General features: G+C 34.2%; 1 protein-coding gene across 1 annotated transcript in view; it reads right to left on the bottom strand.

The window, feature by feature from the left end:
• LOC146731473 (zinc finger MIZ domain-containing protein 1-like) overlaps positions 1 to 20023 on the bottom strand; it is a 175795-nt gene that overhangs the window by 4089 nt on the left and 151683 nt on the right. The window contains exons 4-5 of the mRNA XM_085493796.1: positions 9161 to 9279; positions 8252 to 8365 (exon numbers count right to left, since the gene is read on the bottom strand). Of these exons, the coding sequence (XP_085349922.1) occupies positions 8252 to 8365; positions 9161 to 9250 (204 nt within the window). The 5' untranslated portion in view covers positions 9251 to 9279. The remainder of the gene's footprint in view (positions 1 to 8251; positions 8366 to 9160; positions 9280 to 20023) is intronic.

The raw sequence follows: 20023 nt of genomic DNA, 5'->3' as shown, positions 1-20023 counted from the left end.
TAATTTGAATACAAGAGCAGCTTGTCAATTTAAATGAAAATGCCTAACTTTCCTATCTACTTTATTTTCTCAAATAAGAATTAGAATTTGACCTTTATATCATTTTGCAGGTGGATTATTTTCAATTTCTGAGATGTACAAGTGTAAAATTTGACTTGTCGATAATAATGACTTAAATACTGCATGTGTTTGTTTAGCATAAAAATCCAATGCATTCTATTTAAGATTTATCAATCAGCAAAAATTAAATTAAAATATATATCAGTCACACAAATGTACAAAACAGATTTCTGACTGAAAAAACACATTCACAACCAATACTATTTACCAATTTTGGAATGATGCCAATCAGTGATAACAATCTTTACAAATTATATTAAAACTTATCTTTTACAAAAATGTATGCAATTTAGCAGTTTTAGAGACACAAAATATGTTTTGTGACGATATTGACAACTGTTCTCATTACATTGTAAATGTGTTTATGAAGTTAGCAGCCCAAAGCCAAATTGCATTATGCATGAACAGATATTCTAGAAGAGGATGCCAACAGGAGATCAAGTATGATGATAATACAATTACGACAAATTTTTTTATTCATTTTTTATTTACATATATATTTTTTCACTTGCTACTAGTTTTATTTTGCTATACAAATAATACTAGTTTATGAGATAAAATTCATAATCTGAAATTGAAGACTTCAATTTAGCTAGACTCTTCCATTATATCAAAGGGGTGGTAATCCTGCAATCTGGGTTATGAGATGGAGATCTTGTTAAAATCATGCGTAAAATCACACATATTTTAAGACAAAGTGTGACTATGTAAAGATGATAGTATTACTGCAGTAATATGCAAGACACACATCTACTAGCTCTTCTTTCATAAAACCATTCTACAAATAACTTTTCGTCCAAAAATGTCAACACAATGTTTTGAATTACTGAACTGTTTTGAAGAGTAGTTGAGTGCCTGAATAATAAATTTAAGGCAGGTGAAGTGATTTCATTATAAAGAAAATTCATTAATATATCCAGGACTATAGAGGGCGCCACATAGATCCTTCCTGCTACCTTGGTAAAAGCTAAACAAAATATTAATCAACAATTCATACCATGTCAAGACAGAGACCATGTTGGTTTAATAGTAAATAAAACTGAAATGAGTCAGTCATTTTGAATCAGTAAATGAAATGAGTTGGTCATTTTAAATAACATGCATCAAGGTCCCATGTTTTCCAATTTATGTACCAAGTTTGCAGGAACTCCATACCCTACCCTCAAAGAACCATTGTGAGAGCTGAAATCCCATAATTTACCCTCCAAGAACCATTGTGAGAGCTGCAATCCATACCCTACCCTCCTGGAACCATTGTGAGAGCTTAATCTCATACCCAACCCTCCAAGAACTATTGTGAGACCTGAGTTATTTATAGGTCAAAATTTTGACCATTCTCACGTCTTTCTCACGTACGTGAGTTGGGCCGGAAATTAGCCATTGTCACGTAATTACTTTTTCGTGCGGGAGTTTGACAGTTTCCGGTCAGTTCTCACGTGAAAATCGAAAACGCGTTAGATCCGGATCTCACGTGCGTGAGATTGATTGTTTTTTAGAGCGTTCTCACGTGAAAAGAAAAATGCGTGAGATCCCTTATAGGGTTTTGCGTCCCAATCTCACATGCGTGAGAATGATTGTTTTTTAGTGCATTCTCACGTGGAAATCGAAAATGCGTTAGATCTCGATCTCACGTGCGTGAGATTGATTGTTTTAGTGCGTTCTCACGTGAAAAGAAAATGCGTGAGAACTCTTATAGGGTTTTGCGTCCCAATCTCACGTGCGTGAGAATGATTGTTTTTAAGTACGTTCTCACGTGAAAAAGAATCAAAGAAAGCTTAGAAAGAACTCCCATGTGCTGAGAGTATTGGAGACACATTAAATATAATTCGAAATTACTTAGCTGAAAACTAATTATGCAAATCAGAAAATTAATATGACCAGATTTGAGTGTAAAACTAATGAGGTCTGCGCAATGTAACAGAAAATCTATGTCTCCAAGTTTAATTGAAATGTGATTAGAACCAAAAAATTATGAATTATTATGCTTATTAGGGAATTCATATGAACAGATTTTTACCCCAAACTAATTAGGTTTGTACATTGTCCTAGAGCATCTTTATACTAAGTTTCATTGAAATGGAATAATTAGTACCGTGAAAACTCCAAAATTTCGACCCCTCTAAAAATTCGGCCGCCTGTTTATTTGCCGGTTTCTGTGTTTTATTTACCTACAAATTTTCGACTCCACTAAAAATTGCCGACTCATTCTTATTCGAAAATTGCGACCAGTTTTAGTTTTCCCCCAAACGAAAAAAACACACGATGTGAGCGTTCAAACGGGACCTTCCTCGAAGGCATGAATCCGGGTTTCTGATTGACTGAGAGATTTTTATTTTATTGGTAACGAAAATATATTCTAAATAAACGAAGTTTGAAATAAAAACGAACACAAAAATCTCGGCATGCTGCGTTTCTGAATTGTTGATTATTACTGTACTCAGTAGTGATTATAATAATGTACACAAAATAAATTTGTTGAATGGTTATGAAATACAAATAAAAGTCAACTTAGTTTCATCGTAAGCGAATGATTCCGGTCTCGTATAAACGTTTGATGCTGTAGGATATCCGCCATGTTCTCTTAGGTCAAATAGGTCAAATCGCTAATTAACCAATCAAAAAGCTGGATGATGCCAACGTGTTCAAATTACCATAGCTTATTTAAATATGTTAATGTTATTGAACGCAATGCGGAAGAGATTGGTGTTGTAGTACGATATTTTGGCTTGGATTTTGATGCGAAAACGGCATGATTTATTTTAAATAAAAAAATTAGTTGTTTTTAAAAAATAAACTGGTCATCTGAAGAATAATTTAACATTGTTCACAGTGATAACAGCTCATTCTCGAAAGGAAGCTTACCCGCTCACGCTAGTCACGATAAAAATCATACACGTGTACTCTTGAATAGACAAACGTCAATGACTACGGTAAAACTTAGACTCTATTTTAGCCGGCAGGATTGATTGAAATGTCCGAAAAATGACGCCAAAATACACCTTAAAAGTCCCATTTTATTTTCTTAAATCCCATTATATTTTTTAATCCAAGGGCGAATTTACGGCAGAATTTGGTCCCTCAAATAAGGGACACGTGAGCTTTGATTCTAACCGGATACATTGCACTGGGTCGGGGAGATAGTTTGCTAAACTTCCATGCATCTTTTGTCCAATGGGTACCTGTACTTCGAACATTCGCAAGTTTTTCTAGGTAGTGCGAGACAGCTTTGTCTTTTGACCTATTAGTTTTGTGCTGACCTCTTCTCCGCGTCTTGATGTTTTGTTTTGCTTGTCATAATACTCACTGATTGATGACTTTGTTTAGATTTTGAGTTACAACTCGGCCACGACCTTTGCTTTTACCGTGAAACATGAGGAAGTTTACGTCAATTGACGGACATTGCATTTTTTAAAAACTAATGAAGCACACTGTCTATCATCCCCATTTTTTCATTTGCTGATTTCTATTCTGAAAAATTCGACCGTCCGAAAATGCACCTTAATTTTGACTATAAAAACACGTCACATATCGAACACCAATTATTTAAAACCGGTCGAAATTTTGGAGTTTTTACGGTACTTTAGATATCAGTGTGAAAGCTTAAAATTGGTTAATTATGCAAATTAGGTAATTAATATGTACAGATTTTAACCCACAATTATTCAGGTCTGTCTATTGTCCTACAGCATCCATGTACATTCATTGATATGTGATGTATAGTACCTGAGATATCAGTGTGAAAGTTGGTTAATTATGCAAATTAGGTGATTAATATGCACAAATATTTACCGGAAACTAATTGGGTCTGCATAATTCTAGATTCATTGAAATGTGATGATTAGTACTTTAGATATCAGTAGAAAAGCTGAAAATTAATTATGCAAATTAGGTAATTAATATGCACAATTATTTACCCTAAAACTAATCAGGTCTCTGCATAGTCCTAAAGGATCTATGTACCAAGTTTCATTGAAATGCGATGATTAGTACTTGAGATACCTGTGGAAAAGCTGAAAATTAACTAATTATGCAAATTAGGTGATTAATATGCACAAATATTTATCGAAAACAATCAATCTCTGCATAGTCCTTGAGTATGTAAGTACCAAGTTTCATTGAAATGTAATGCTAACTACTTATATCAAATGCTGAAAATTAATTAATTATGCAAATTAGGTAATTAATATGTACTGATATTACCATAAAAACTATCAGGTCTGTGCAGTGTCGTATGACATCTATGTACCAAGTTTCATTGAAATGTGATGATTAGTACTTGAGATATCAGTGGAAAAACCGAAAATTGACTAATCATTATGCAAATTAGGTAATTAGTATCCACGGATTATTACCAAAAACTAATCAAAACCTAGCATTAGTTCAGAGCATCTATGTACCAAGTTTCATCAAAATCCAATGAGTGGTTGTTTAGATATCAGTGGAACAGTCATGGAACCACTAAAAAATAGCTAATTATCATGCAAATTAGGTAATTAATATGCACGGATTTTTACCAAAAATTAATCAAATCTGCGCATATGTTCAGAGCATCTATGTACCAAGTTTCATCAAAATCCAATGAGTGGTTCTTTAGATATCAGTGGAACAGTCATAGAACAGCTAAAAATTAGCTAATTATCATGCAAATTAGGTAATTAACGAGCATGGATTTTTACCAAAACCTAATCAAATCTGCGCATTGGCCCAGAGCATCTATGCACCAAGTTTCATCAAAAACCGATGTATGGTTCTTGAGATAGCAGTGGAACAGTCGGACACACATACACACACACACACATACACACATACACACATACACACATACACACATACACACACACATACAGACACACTAACTGCAAAGACTCCCATTTTGTGCTTCGCACATGGGAGTCAAAAATGTGTGAGATCCCTTATAGGGTTTTGCGTCCCACGTGAGATTTTTCTTTTTCACGTGAGAACGCACTAAAAAACAATCATTCTCACGAACGTGAGATCGGGATCTAACGCATTTTTGATTTTCACGTGAGAACAAACTAAAAAACTACAATTCTCACACACGTGAGATTGGGTTCTAACGCAATGTTTCTTTTTCACATAGAACGCACAAAAAAACAATCATTCTCACGCATTTTCCTTTTTCACAACACCTATAAAGGATCTAACGCATTTTCGATTTCCACGTGTGAACGCACTAAAAAACAATCATTCTCACGCACGTGAGATTGGGACACAAAACCCTATAAGAGATCTCACGCAATGTTTCTTTTTCACGTGAGAACGCACTTAAAAGCAATCATTCTCACGCACGTTCCAATCATTCTCACGCACGTTCACGCATTTATCTTTGTCACCCTTGAAGTGTACTGTGTTACGTGAGAACACACGTAAAAACACCCATTCTCACGCACACGCGTGAGTTTGGCCAATTTCCGATCTAACTCACGTACGTGAGAATTACGTGAGCATAGTCAGTTTTTGGCATTTTAAATACCTGGAGACCTGCAATGCATAACCTACCCTCAAAGAACTATTGTGAGAGCTGAAATCCCATACCCTACCCTCCAAGAACCATTGTGAGGGCTGCAATCCATACCATACCCTCCTGGAACCATTGTGAGAGCTTAAATCTCATACCCAACCCTCCAAGAACTATTGTGAGACCTGCAATGCATACCCTACCCTCAAAGAACTATTGTGAGACCTGCAATCCATACCCTACCTGCCAGGAACTATTGTGAGACCTGCAATCTCATATCCTACCCTACAAGAACCGTTGTGAGAGCTGCAATTCAATATCCTACCAACCAAGAACTATTGTGAAAGTTACAATCCATATCCTACCATACAAGAACCATTGTGAAAGCTGCAATTCCATATCCTACTATACAAGAACCGTTGTGAAAGCTCAAATCTCATACCCTACCTTCCAAGAACTATTGTGAGGGCTGCAATTCCATATCCTACCATACAAGAACCGTTGTGAGAGCTCAAATCTCATACCCTACCTTCCAAGAACCATTGTGAGAGCTGCAATTCCATATCCTACCTTCCAAGAACTATTGTGAAAGCTACAATTTATACCCTACCCTCCAAGAACCATTGTGAGAGCTGCAATTCCATATCCTACCCTTTAAGAACCATTGCGAGAGCTGAAATCCCATACCCTACCCTCCAAAAACTATTGTGAGAGCTTAAATCTCATACCCAACCCTCCAAAAACTATTGTGAGAGCTTAAATCTCATACCCAACCCTCCAAGAACTATTGTGAGACCTGAAATCCATACGCTACCCTCCAAGAACCATTGTGAGACCTGCAATCCATACCCTACCCTTTAAGAACCATTGCGAGAGCTGAAATCCCATACCCTACCCTTTAAGAACCATTGCGAGAGCTGAAATCCCATACCCTACCCTTTAAGAACCATTGCGAGAGCTGAAATCCCATACCCTACCCTCCAAGAACTATTGTGAAAGCTTAAATCTCATACCCAACCCTCCAAGAACTATTGTGAGACCTGCAATCCATACCCTACCTTGCTGGAACCATTGTGAGAGCTTAAATCTCATACCCAACACTCCAAGAACTATTGTGAAAGCTTAAATCTCATACCCAACCCTCCAAGAACCATTGTGAGACCTGCAATCCATACCCTACCCTTTAAGAACCATTGCGAGAGCTGAAATCCCATACCCTACCCGCCAAGAACTATTGTGAAAGCTGCAATTCCATATCCTACCATACAAGAACCGTTGTGAGAGCTCAAATCTCATACCCAACCCTCCAAAAACTATTGTGAGAGCTTAAATCTCATACCCAACCCTCCAAGAACTATTGTGAGACCTGAAATCCATACGCTACCCTCCAAGAACCATTGTGAGACCTGCAATCCATACCCTACCCTTTAAGAACCATTGCGAGAGCTTAAATCCCATACCCTACCCTTTAAGAACCATTGCGAGAGCTGAAATCCCATACCCTACCCTTTAAGAACCATTGCGAGAGCTGAAATCCCATACCCTACCCTTTAAGAACCATTGCGAGAGCTGAAATCCCATACCCTACCCTTTAAGAACCATTGCGAGAGCTGAAATCCCATACCCTACCCTTTAAGAACCATTGCGAGAGCTGAAATCCCATACCCTACCCTTTAAGAACCATTGCAAAAGCTGAAATCCCATACCCTACCCTCCAAGAACCATTGTGAGGGCTGCAATTCCATATCCTACCATACAAGAACCGTTGTGAGAGCTCAAATCTCATACCCTACCTTCCAAGAACCATTGTGAGAGCTGCAATTCCATATCCTACCCTCCAAGAACTATTGTGAAAGCTACAATTTATACCCTACCCTCCAAGAACCATTGTGAGAGCTGCAATTCCATATCCTACCCTTTAAGAACCATTGCGAGAGCTGAAATCCCATACCCTACCCTCCAAAAACTATTGTGAGAGCTTAAATCTCATACCCAACCCTCCAAGAACTATTGTGAGACCTGAAATCCATATGCTACCCTCCAAGAACCATTGTGAGACCTGCAATCCATACCCTACCCTTTAAGAACCATTGCGAGAGCTTAAATCCCATACCCTACCCTTTAAGAACCATTGCGAGAGCTGAAATCCCATACCCTACCCTTTAAGAACCATTGCGAGAGCTGAAATCCCATACCCTACCCTTTAAGAACCATTGTGAGAGCTTAAATCTCATACCCAACACTCCAAGAACTATTGTGAGAGCTTAAATCTCATACCCAACACTCCAAGAACTATTGTGAGAGCTTTAATCTCATACCCAACCCTCCAAGAACTATTGTGAGACCTGCAATCCATACCCTACCCTCCAAGAACTATTGTGAGATCTGCAATCCATACCCTACCCTGCTGGAACCATTGTGAGAGCTTAAATCTCATACCCAACACTCCAAGAACTATTGTGAGAGCTTAATCTCATACCCAACCCTCCAAGAACTATTGTGAAAGCTGCAATCCATACCAAGAGCAACTAGTAAATGCTCATAATATTTGGTGAACATAAATATATACATTCAGCTCATTTGATCTCAAAATTTAGAAATATGAAATCACAATGAATACAGTAGAATAGGTTATGGAAGATTTGCACATACCGTCAAACAGTCCATAAGGCTCTGTTCAAACGGTCGTTGAAATGCTCGTTTATCTGTACACCATTCATATAGCTCTTGTGCTGCACTTTGAAATGTAGCAGGATTTTCAAGGTGCTAAAGGAACAAACAAAAAATACTTCAATATTGATCAGTCAAAAACAGTCAATAGAACACTAACTAAAAATCATAATATAACAAAAAAATCAAGAACTACTTTTTTGTGTTAGGAATGGTTACTTAAAATGGAAATTTATTGATTTTAATTTACCGTTAAAATGGACTTCTCATCAAAATAGTCCTCTTCCATATCAGTCTACGAATCATACAAAAAAATGGAGAAAAAACTATAACGGAAAGATTCCAATTTAATTGAGAGAGCCCAAACACCATGAAATGTTAAACTGCACAACGATAAAATATGAAAAATGTTTCTAAAGGTTTTTCCAAAACAACTAGCTTCTACTGATAGCATATTCGTTAATTGTCTACCTTTCAATTTTAGAATGATCAAAATAAATAAAGACATCTATCTAGATAGACAAACTCAAGAACAGTGTTCACACAATCTTTTTAAGTCAGAGTGACACCATCCAGAGCAATAATTTTGGTTATCCATACTAAAGTAACACTGGTAACAAGACTACGATAACAAAGTAGTTTTTATATGAAAACAGTAATCCAAAAAAGTGGTAAGATAAATGAAAGACAACATTCAGACATCAGTGGGATAAGACAAGAATGTGGGTGAGGTACAAAGGAGTGCAGTAATGATGTATGAGAAAACACCAATGTTATTATAGATGTGCTGGTGAAGAATGATGAGATTTAGCTTTCCTGTTTACCTCAATATTGCTTTGGCATGTAGCCAAGCCATTTGGGGAGCAAGAGTAAATGAACAAGTTTACTTACTAGCTTAATGCATTGCAATCTGTCGTTTGTTTGTTGTATATGCCTATCCATTGCTGGGTATGCTGTAAGAAGCTCTCCAAGGCTACACATCTATCTACATTCAATATACTCTTCAGAACCTGCAATTAAAGAAATGGAAATTATATAAATTTGTCATACCCATAATGCTTCAGTCAAGATGGCCACAACATCCAGCAATAGCCATGTTCTGAATAGAGATAATAAAGTGTGTCATATTGGGCACATTTTTGGAATTATGTTTCACATTTCATTTCATGTTAATTTTAAACATTTCACTAAGGTAACTAACTGTAAGCTTCATAAAATACTTGCACCAGACCATATAGTTAAAACCAGGTTACAGTATAGCACACATACACACACAAAAAAGCCACATGTTGCAAGTATCAGTCTAAAAGGAAATCAATCAAGCTAACAATAACGGAGATGTTTCCGATCACTTTGATACAGAGAGGATATTCCAATTATTCTTTGAAATCATAAAAGTCTGGCTATATAAACTAAACAGGAGGAAAGGAATGAGAAGACATATTTCCTGTTTCTGAGCAACAATATTTTGCCTTCATGTTTTCCTTAGCTAAGTTAATGATGCTCTAAACAGGCCAGGAAATATATCTTATTTACTTATTAAAGTAAATGCGTTGTGACAGTTTTTATGGTTGATAAGTTCAGGTCTATGCCTTCACCTGCTGAGTCTCAGCTCACTAAAATAGATAGAAAATATATCTGCTTTTAAAACCATGAAAAATTATGAAACCTGAAGAAAATGCCCAAAATTCCAACCACTTTCAATGAAATATTGTTTATTAAAAAAAAAAATGATCTCCCAAAGTATTGGACTTTTATATATCAACTATATTTTTATCATTATAGAATAATACAGTGATTTTCATGGAGGCATGAATATTTTTTTTTATATAGAAATTTATATCATATATGTAATAAATTTCGTATTTAAAAAAATCTTCATTCAAGAATGTGCTTTCATTGGACATAGAAGTCATTTTGCTCATAAGTCTCTTCTGCTTATCTTCAATCATTGGTTGATACCATGCATTCATTATCGAGTTGTGATTGATCAAGGTATTTTATTTTTTTCGTCATTTAAAATTATTAAAACATTTATAAATATTTTATTTATTTATTAAAACATTCATGTCTTTATGAAATTCAATGGAACAGTGACATCATCTTACATTCAAAAAGTAAATAACTAAAACAGTTCTGTGATCAACATTATTGACAATAGAGTGGCAGTAATAAATTCAAGAGCATTACAAGCATAGCTGCATAGATTTGTTGAAATTAACTTTACCATGCTGTATCTCACTAGCCCACTCAGTTCTGACGTATGAAATATTATATGGTGACATCATCACACAGGATGACATCACTATGTGTGCAAACCTCCCCTTTATTATTTAAACAAAAAAGGCCACTTGCAAACTGTATAACTAACAATTGTAATGACATCACTGAATCATAGTCACCATGGTAACCATGATGATGCACTTTGATCATTGCTATGGCGATATATTAAAATCCAATATTACTATTAAAAGCAGCCTGGTTTTTTTAAAAGGCTGTATGACAAAGCGGCTACAATCCCACACTATCGTACTGACTTAATTCATTGCATGGTCTGTCATTTTCCATCAAGGACAAGAGAGAAAGCATAAAATCTAGAAAGTGCATTAGTGTTATTACAGTAAAAAATATTCGGGACTATTTTACAGTTTACAGTCTAATCTGCTTGCCACTCATCTTTTATTCCTATTTACAAATAAATACACTGTCTAAAGGTCATGATGAATAACCTCATGGAATGACTTCCATGGCAACAAATATTTTTTGTTTATTTAGTGAAGACCTTTGTCATTTTTTATCGCATAGTAGTTGGTCACCTGAACAGACAATGCAACCTGGTGTTGATAATATGCCATATTTTGAATTTGAATTTTTTCTCTTCATATCATAGACACAGCAGTTGGTTTGGTATTCCCTCAGCGAGCACTGGTATATTTCCAATTACCTACCAGGTTGCATTAAAGCCCAGAGGGCAAAAACCTTGGCTTACTGAGAACACAATGGCAGCTAAATAAGTCATTTACATGGAGTACACATTTACACATTCACAAATACAGTTACATGTATGTGTGTATAACTGTGGTTGAACTTCAATTGAGAAGGGAAGAAGGTTGGTTCTACATGAATATGGAGAAAATAATAGCAACAAAAACACACATATTATAAAAAATATTACATCACAAAGAATGCCTGAAATTTATTCAACAGGAGATTAGAGACAGTAATTAAATATTTAATGTTTACATACTGGGCATTATTTTTATTATCTCTACCACTGATCACATATACATTCTGAGGAAATTGGTGGCAGTAATAAAATATTTAATGTTTACATACTGGGCATTATTTTTATTATCCTCAACACTGATCAAATGTACATTCTGAGGAAACTAGAGACAGTAATTAAATATTTAATGTTTACATACTGGGCATTATTTTTATTATCCTCAACACTGATCACATATACTTTCTGAGGAAATTGGTGGCAGATATAAAATAATTAATGTTTACATACTGGGTATTATTTTTATTATCTCTACCACTGATCACATATACATTCTGAAGAAATTGGTGGCAGTAATGAAATATTTAATGTTTACATACTGGGCATTATTTTTATTATCCTCAACACTGATCACATATACATTCTGAGGAAATTGGTGGCAGATATAAAATAATTAATGTTTACATACTGGGCATTATTTTTATTATCCTCAACACTGATCACATATACATTCTGAGGAAATTGGTGGCAGATATAAAATAATTAATGTTTACATACTGGGCATTATTTTTATTATCCTCAACACTGATCACATATACATTCTGAGGAAATTAGAGGCAGTAATAAAATATTTAATGTTCACATACTGGGCAATATTTTTATTATCCTCAACACTGATCACATATACATTCTGAGGAAATTGGTGGCAGATATAAAATAATTAATGTTTACATACTGGGCATTATTTTTATTATCCTCAACACTGATCACATATACATTCTGAGGAAATTAGAGGCAGTAATGAAATATTTAATGTTTACATACTGGGCAATATTTTTATTATCCTCAACACTGATCACATATACTTTCTGAGGAAATTGGTGGCAGTAATGGAATATTTAATGTTCACATACTGGGCATTATTTTTATTATCCTCAACACTGATCACATATACATTCTGAGGAAATTGGTGGCAGATATAAAATAATTAATGTTTACATACTGGGCATTATTTTTATTATCCTCAACACTGATCACATATACATTCTGAGGAAATTGGTGGAAGTAATTAAATATTTAATGTTTACATACTGGGCATTATTTTTATTATCCTCAACACTGATCACATATACTTTCTGAGGAAATTGGTGGCAGTAATTAAATATTTAATGTTTACATACTGGGCATTATTTTTATTATCCTCAACACTGATCACATATACATTCTGAGGAAATTAGAGACAGTAATTAAATATTTAATGTTTACATACTGGGCATTATTTTTATTATCCTCAACACTGATCACATATACATTCTGAGGAAATTAAAGGCAGTAATGAAATATTTAATGTTCACATACTGGGCAATATTTTTATTATCCTCAAAACTGATCACATATACATTCTGAGGAAATTGGTGGCAGTAATTAAATATTTAATGTTTACATACTGGGCATTATTTTTATTATCCTCAACACTGATCACATATACATTCTGAGGAAATTAGAGGCAGTAATGAAATATTTAATGTTTACATACTGGGCAATATTTTTATTATCCTCAACACTGATCACATATACTTTCTGAGGAAATTGGTGGCAGTAATGGAATATTTAATGTTCACATACTGGGCATTATTTTTATTATCCTCAACACTGATCACATATACATTCTGAGGAAATTGGTGGCAGATATAAAATAATTAATGTTTACATACTGGGTATTATTTTTATTATCCTCAACACTGATCACATATACATTCTGAGGAAATTGGTGGCAGTAATTAAATATTTAATGTTCACATACTGGGCATTATTTTTATTATCCTCAACACTGATCACATATACATTCTGAGGAAATTGGTGGCAGATATAAAATAATTAATGTTTACATACTGGGCATTATTTTTATTATCCTCAACACTGATCACATATACTTTCTGAGGAAATTGGTGGCAGATATAAAATAATTAATGTTTACATACTGGGCATTATTTTTATTATCCTCAACACTGATCAAATGTACATTTTGAGGAAACTAGAGACAGTAATTAAATATTTAATGTTTACATACTGGGCATTATTTTTATTATCCTCAACACTGATCACATATACATTCTGAGGAAATTGGTGGAAGTAATTAAATATTTAATGTTTACATACTGGGCATTATTTTTATTATCCTCAACACTGATCACATATACTTTCTGAGGAAATTGGTGGCAGTAATTAAATATTTAATGTTTACATACTGGGCATTATTTTTATTATCCTCAACACTGATCACATATACATTCTGAGGAAATTAGAGACAGTAATTAAATATTTAATGTTTACATACTGGGCATTATTTTTATTATCCTCAACACTGATCACATATACATTCTGAGGAAATTAAAGGCAGTAATGAAATATTTAATGTTCACATACTGGGCAATATTTTTATTATCCTCAAAACTGATCACATATACATTCTGAGGAAATTGGTGGCAGTAATTAAATATTTAATGTTTACATACTGGGCATTATTTTTATTATCCTCAACACTGATCACATATACATTCTGAGGAAATTAGAGGCAGTAATGAAATATTTAATGTTTACATACTGGGCAATATTTTTATTATCCTCAACACTGATCACATATACTTTCTGAGGAAATTGGTGGCAGTAATGGAATATTTAATGTTCACATACTGGGCATTATTTTTATTATCCTCAACACTGATCACATATACATTCTGAGGAAATTGGTGGCAGATATAAAATAATTAATGTTTACATACTGGGTATTATTTTTATTATCCTCAACACTGATCACATATACATTCTGAGGAAATTGGTGGCAGTAATTAAATATTTAATGTTCACATACTGGGCATTATTTTTATTATCCTCAACACTGATCACATATACATTCTGAGGAAATTGGTGGCAGATATAAAATAATTAATGTTTACATACTGGGCATTATTTTTATTATCCTCAACACTGATCACATATACTTTCTGAGGAAATTGGTGGCAGATATAAAATAATTAATGTTTACATACTGGGCATTATTTTTATTATCCTCAACACTGATCAAATGTACATTTTGAGGAAACTAGAGACAGTAATTAAATATTTAATGTTTACATACTGGGCATTATTTTTATTATCCTCAACACTGATCACATATACATTGTGAGGAAATTAGTCATATCAGCCACCATGTTTGACACAAATGTCATATAAGCCACCATGTACACGATCATGTTTGACACAAATGTCATATCAGCCACCATGTACATGATCATGTTTGACACAAATGTCATATCAGCCACCATGTACATGATCATGTTTGACACAAATGTCATATCAGCCACCATGTACATGATCATGTTTGACACAAATGTCATATCGGCCACCATGTACATGATCATGTTTGACACAAATGTCATATAAGCCACCATGTACACGATCATGTTTGACACAAATGTCATATAAGCCACCATGTACATGATCATGTTTGACACAAATGTCATATCGGCCACCATGTATATGACCATATTTGACACAAATGTCATATCGGCCACCACGTACATGACCATGTTTGACACAAATGTCATATCGGCCACCATGTACATGATCATGTTTGACACAAATGTCATATAAGCCACCATGTACACGATCATGTTTGACACAAATGTCATATCAGCCACCATGTACATGACCATGTTTGACACAAATGTCATATCAGCCACCATGTACATGATCATGTTTGACACAAATGTCATATCAGCCACCATGTACATGATCATGTTTGACACAAATGTCATATAAGCCACCATGTACATGATCATGTTTGACACAAATGTCATATAAGCCACCATGTACATGATCATGTTTGACACAAATGTCATATCAGCCACCATGTACATGATCATGTTTGACACAAATGTCATATAAGCTACCATGTACATGACCATGTTTGACACAAATGTCATATCAGCCACCATGTACATGACCATGTCATATCACAAAGTGGCGCATTGGCTATCAAGTACATGACCACAGTTCAAAAAAAATTGGCGGGAAAGATGAAAAATTACTGAAAGCTTTCAAATTTTTCAAATAACCACCTATGAAAAACAAGCAGCCTATCGGCTGAGATAGCTCCGCTGTTAGCAATGCACATTTCAATTAAAGAACTGAAGACATCATTAGAAAATGAACAATATGAATAGTATCAAAGCAATCGGACTTACAGTTTTTAACAAGTCGAAAATATCACTTTTTACCAAAAATTACAAAAATATTCACCAAAATAAATTAATTAGAGAATTGAAGACATCATCACAAAACGAACAAATCTAAGAGAGGTCCACATGTAGTACCTATATATGTAATATCAAAGCAATCGGACTTACAGTTTTCAACAAGAAGTCGAAAATATCACTTTTTACCAAAAATGACAAAAATATTCACCAAAATTAGAGAATTGAAGATATCATCACAAAATGAACAAATCTGAGAGAGGTCCACATGTAGTACCTATATATGTAATATCAAAGCAATCGGACTTGCGGTTTTTAACAAGAAGTCAAAAATATCACTTTTTACCAAAAATGACAAAAATATTCACCAAAATTAGAGAATTGAAGATATCATCACGAAATAAACAAATCTGAGAGAGGTCCACATGTAGTACCTATATATGTAGTATCAAAGCAATTGGACTTGCGGTTTTTAACAAGAAGTCGAAAATATCACTTTTCACCAAAAAATGACAAAAATATTCACCAAAAATAGAGAATTAAAGATATCATTACAAAATGAACAAATCTGAGAGAGGTCCACATGTAGTACCTATATATGTAATATCAAAGCATTTGCATTTGCGGTTTTTTACAAGAAGTCGAAAATATCAGTTTTTACCAAAAATGACAAAAATATTCACCAAAATTAGAGAATTAAAGATATCATTACAAAATGAACAAATCTGAGAGAGGTCCACATGTAGTACCTATATATGTAATATCAAAGCAATTGCACTTGTGGTTTTTAACAAGAAGTCGAAAATATCAGTTTTTACCAAAAATGACAAATATATTCACCAAAATTAGAGAATTAAAGATATCATTACAAAATGAACAAATCTGAGAGAGGTCCACATGTAGTACCTATATATGTAATATCAAAGCAATTGCACTTGCGGTTTTTAACAAGAAGTCGAAAATATCAGTTTTTACCAAAAATGACAAAAATATTCACCAAAATTAGAGAATTAAAGATATCAACATGAAATGAACAAACCTAAGAGAGGTCTACCCAAGGTACATATACACCAAGTATCAAAGCATTTAGGCTTGTAGTTTTCAAGAAGAAGTCGAAAAAGTAAAACATTGACACGGACGACGACGACGACGACGGACGACGACGGACAATCACTCATATGATAAGCTCCGCTCGACAAAGTCGACAGCGGAGCTAATAAAAAGCAATACAAAGCAGTACTGGTATGAGATTAAGGTAGCTGTGATCCTAAATAAGCTGTTATTGCATTAACTATATAATCTTAATGGGAATTTATAGCTAACAATGCTATGTACCCTGATTGATTTTGTGATACTATTATGCAAACTGAAGAATTAATTTAACGATCATTGTCAACACTAAAAAGGAATTGTGGGGTTAAAGCTTAATGAGGTGCAATGCCCCAGTAATTTAGATACCCATAATTTATTGCATTTGGAGTTCAAGGTAGATGTAAATTCAGATTCAGATCCCTGATGAATTGAAATAACGATTTGCAAAATCATTGACAAATTGCAGAGAAATTGGTTATAAATATCGGCAAATAAATTAAGTGGGGAAAAAAAAGAAAAAAAAGAGAGAACATTTTTTTTTGTTTTTTTATCTGACATGTTCAACTAAGGAATTAAAAATTTTCAGTATGGGAAGCATAGCCATTATGGTCAAAAAAGCCAATTAAGACAAGCAACATAAATATGTAAATTAGCAAAATTGAAATAGCCAATCAGGCTCATTGAAAGGATTATGTAAATTTTTAATTATCAATCAGTATGTAGATATTCATTAAATATATACCATATATATGCAACATCACACAACTGATCTAACGCTGACATGATTTGATTATCTGATATGATTTGATTGTGATAACAAATAAATAGCATGATTTAGTAGTCAACTTAAGACACACTATAAAACAAGACAAAACAAAACACTCATGAGTAGGGACTCTTTAAATATATTCCAGTTTTGTTTCAGAAAATTTGTGGGTGTTTGAAAACATTTTTTTTTTTTTTATTAAGTAGGTAAACTATTTACAATATCACACATTTTATAATAGTTAGCTATTTTTGTAGAAGAAAAAAAAAGACTGAGTTATTGCTAAAAAAAAAAAAGAAAAATTGGCCAAACATTTGACCATACACAACTTAGATCCAGTTATGGAATGGCAGAATTTGATGAATGTTAACATTAAAATGGCTACCATTCATCCATCATAAATTGGGTGATGAAACAAACAAACATGAATTATTGAAAAAAATATGAAAAAAATAATGCAGGTTTATTTATTTTATGAAAGGTTACAAAGTTGACTTCACTGTTCAAAGATTAAAATCATAATTATTTATCATAATTTTTATCGAAAATGTCAAAAATATTCTTACAAACAATAAATGCATCCATCATGAAATGAAGAAATCAAATGAATCTCAATCATATCATATTTTTATTTTTTATTAATTTTTTTATTTTCAATTTGAAATATATTGATGAATAAGAAAAGCAGACAGTATGGTTTATCACACCAAGGAATTATAAGTAAATTTTCATTATTGTAACTGAATATTGATAGCTTTATTAAATATTTAACAATGAAATATTACCCGAATCCAATTTTGTATAATAACCTTTGGATTCCCTCACTTCTAAATTGCACAGTTAATAATGAAATGAAATACAATATTGACAGGTTTTGTCAATGAAGACATTGCCTTATGTCTGCCGGAAAGTGAATATAAACATAAAAATTCATTCTATCAAGAAAGAATAATAAACAGACTACATTTCTGAGCAAACAGTATTTTTAAGCAGACTATATCTCTGAGGAGAATACATCTTAGCAGACCAATATCTCTAAGCAGACTACATCCTTCAGCAGACTACATCCCTGAGCAAACTACATCCATTTGGCAGATCATATCTCTGAGCAGACTACATTCCTGAGCAAACTACATCCCTGAGCAGACTACATCCCTGAGCAAACCACATCCCTGAGCAGACTACATCCCTGAGCAAACTACATCCCTGAGCAGACCACATCTCTGAGCAAACTACATCCCTGAGCAAACTACATCCCTGAGCAAACTACATCCCTGAGCAAACTACATCTCTGAGCAGACTACATACCTGAGTAAACTACATCTATGAGCAAACTCCATCCCTGAGCAAACTCCATCCCTGAGCAGACCACATCTCTGAGCAAACTACATCCCTGAGCAAACTACATCCCTGAGCAAACTACATCTCTGAGCAAACTACATCCCTGAGCAGACCACATCTCTGAGCAAACTACATCCCTGTGCAGACCACATCTCTGAGCAAACTACATCCCTGAGCAAACTCCATCCCTGAGCAAACTCCATCCCTGAGCAAACTACATCCCTGAGCAAACTATATCTCTGAGCAAACTACATCTCTGAGCAGACTACATACCTGAGTAAACTACATACCTGAGTAAACTACATTAATGAGCAAACTACATCCCTGAGAAAACTACATCCCTGAGCAGACCATATCTCTGAGCAGACTACATACCTGAGTAAACTACATTTATGAGCAAACTACATCCATGAGCAGACTACATCTTTGAGCAGACTACATTCTTGAGCAAACTATATCTCTGAGCAAACTACATCCCTGAGCAGACCATATTTCTGAGCAAACTACATCCATGAACAGACTACCTCTCTGAGCAGACCATATCTCCAAGCAGACTACATCTCGGATTAGCTACATCTCTGAGCAAACTACATCCCAGAGCAGATTACATCTCTGAGTAACTACTTCTATAAGCAGTAAACTTACATCTCTGTGCAGACTACATCTCTGAGCAGACTATCACAATTGCTGTATTTATTAGTAGCCAAATACGAAATAACTGTATTATATTTATTTTCTATCTTTATATATTAATGGTTGAAAATGGCGGTTTGTAACCCCGCACAAAGAATCATTTGCCCAACGTTAGGACAAATGTTCTTGTATTATATGCCTCTTACATGCTGAACATGAATTTTACTCCAAAACAATCACAAATTTGATGAGCAGGAAATAAAAGTAATTCAATTTTTGTGACAATGACATCACAGAACTTATTATTATTTGAATCTCCTAAAAATAAGGGTGAAGAAAATGTTTGTTCAAACTCACCTAAACAGTTCAAACCCAGAAATTTGTAAACCGACTCTTATTTTTGACAGAGATCCAGTGATCAAATAAGTTGAGGGCACGTCACC

The sequence above is a fragment of the Saccoglossus kowalevskii genome, chromosome 19 (assembly GCF_978046115.1).
Source record: "Saccoglossus kowalevskii chromosome 19, keSacKowa6.1, whole genome shotgun sequence".
Lineage (NCBI taxonomy): Eukaryota > Metazoa > Hemichordata > Enteropneusta > Harrimaniidae > Saccoglossus > Saccoglossus kowalevskii.
Note: the sequence above shows the minus strand (reverse complement) of the source record. Positions and strands in the feature narration are given on the sequence as shown.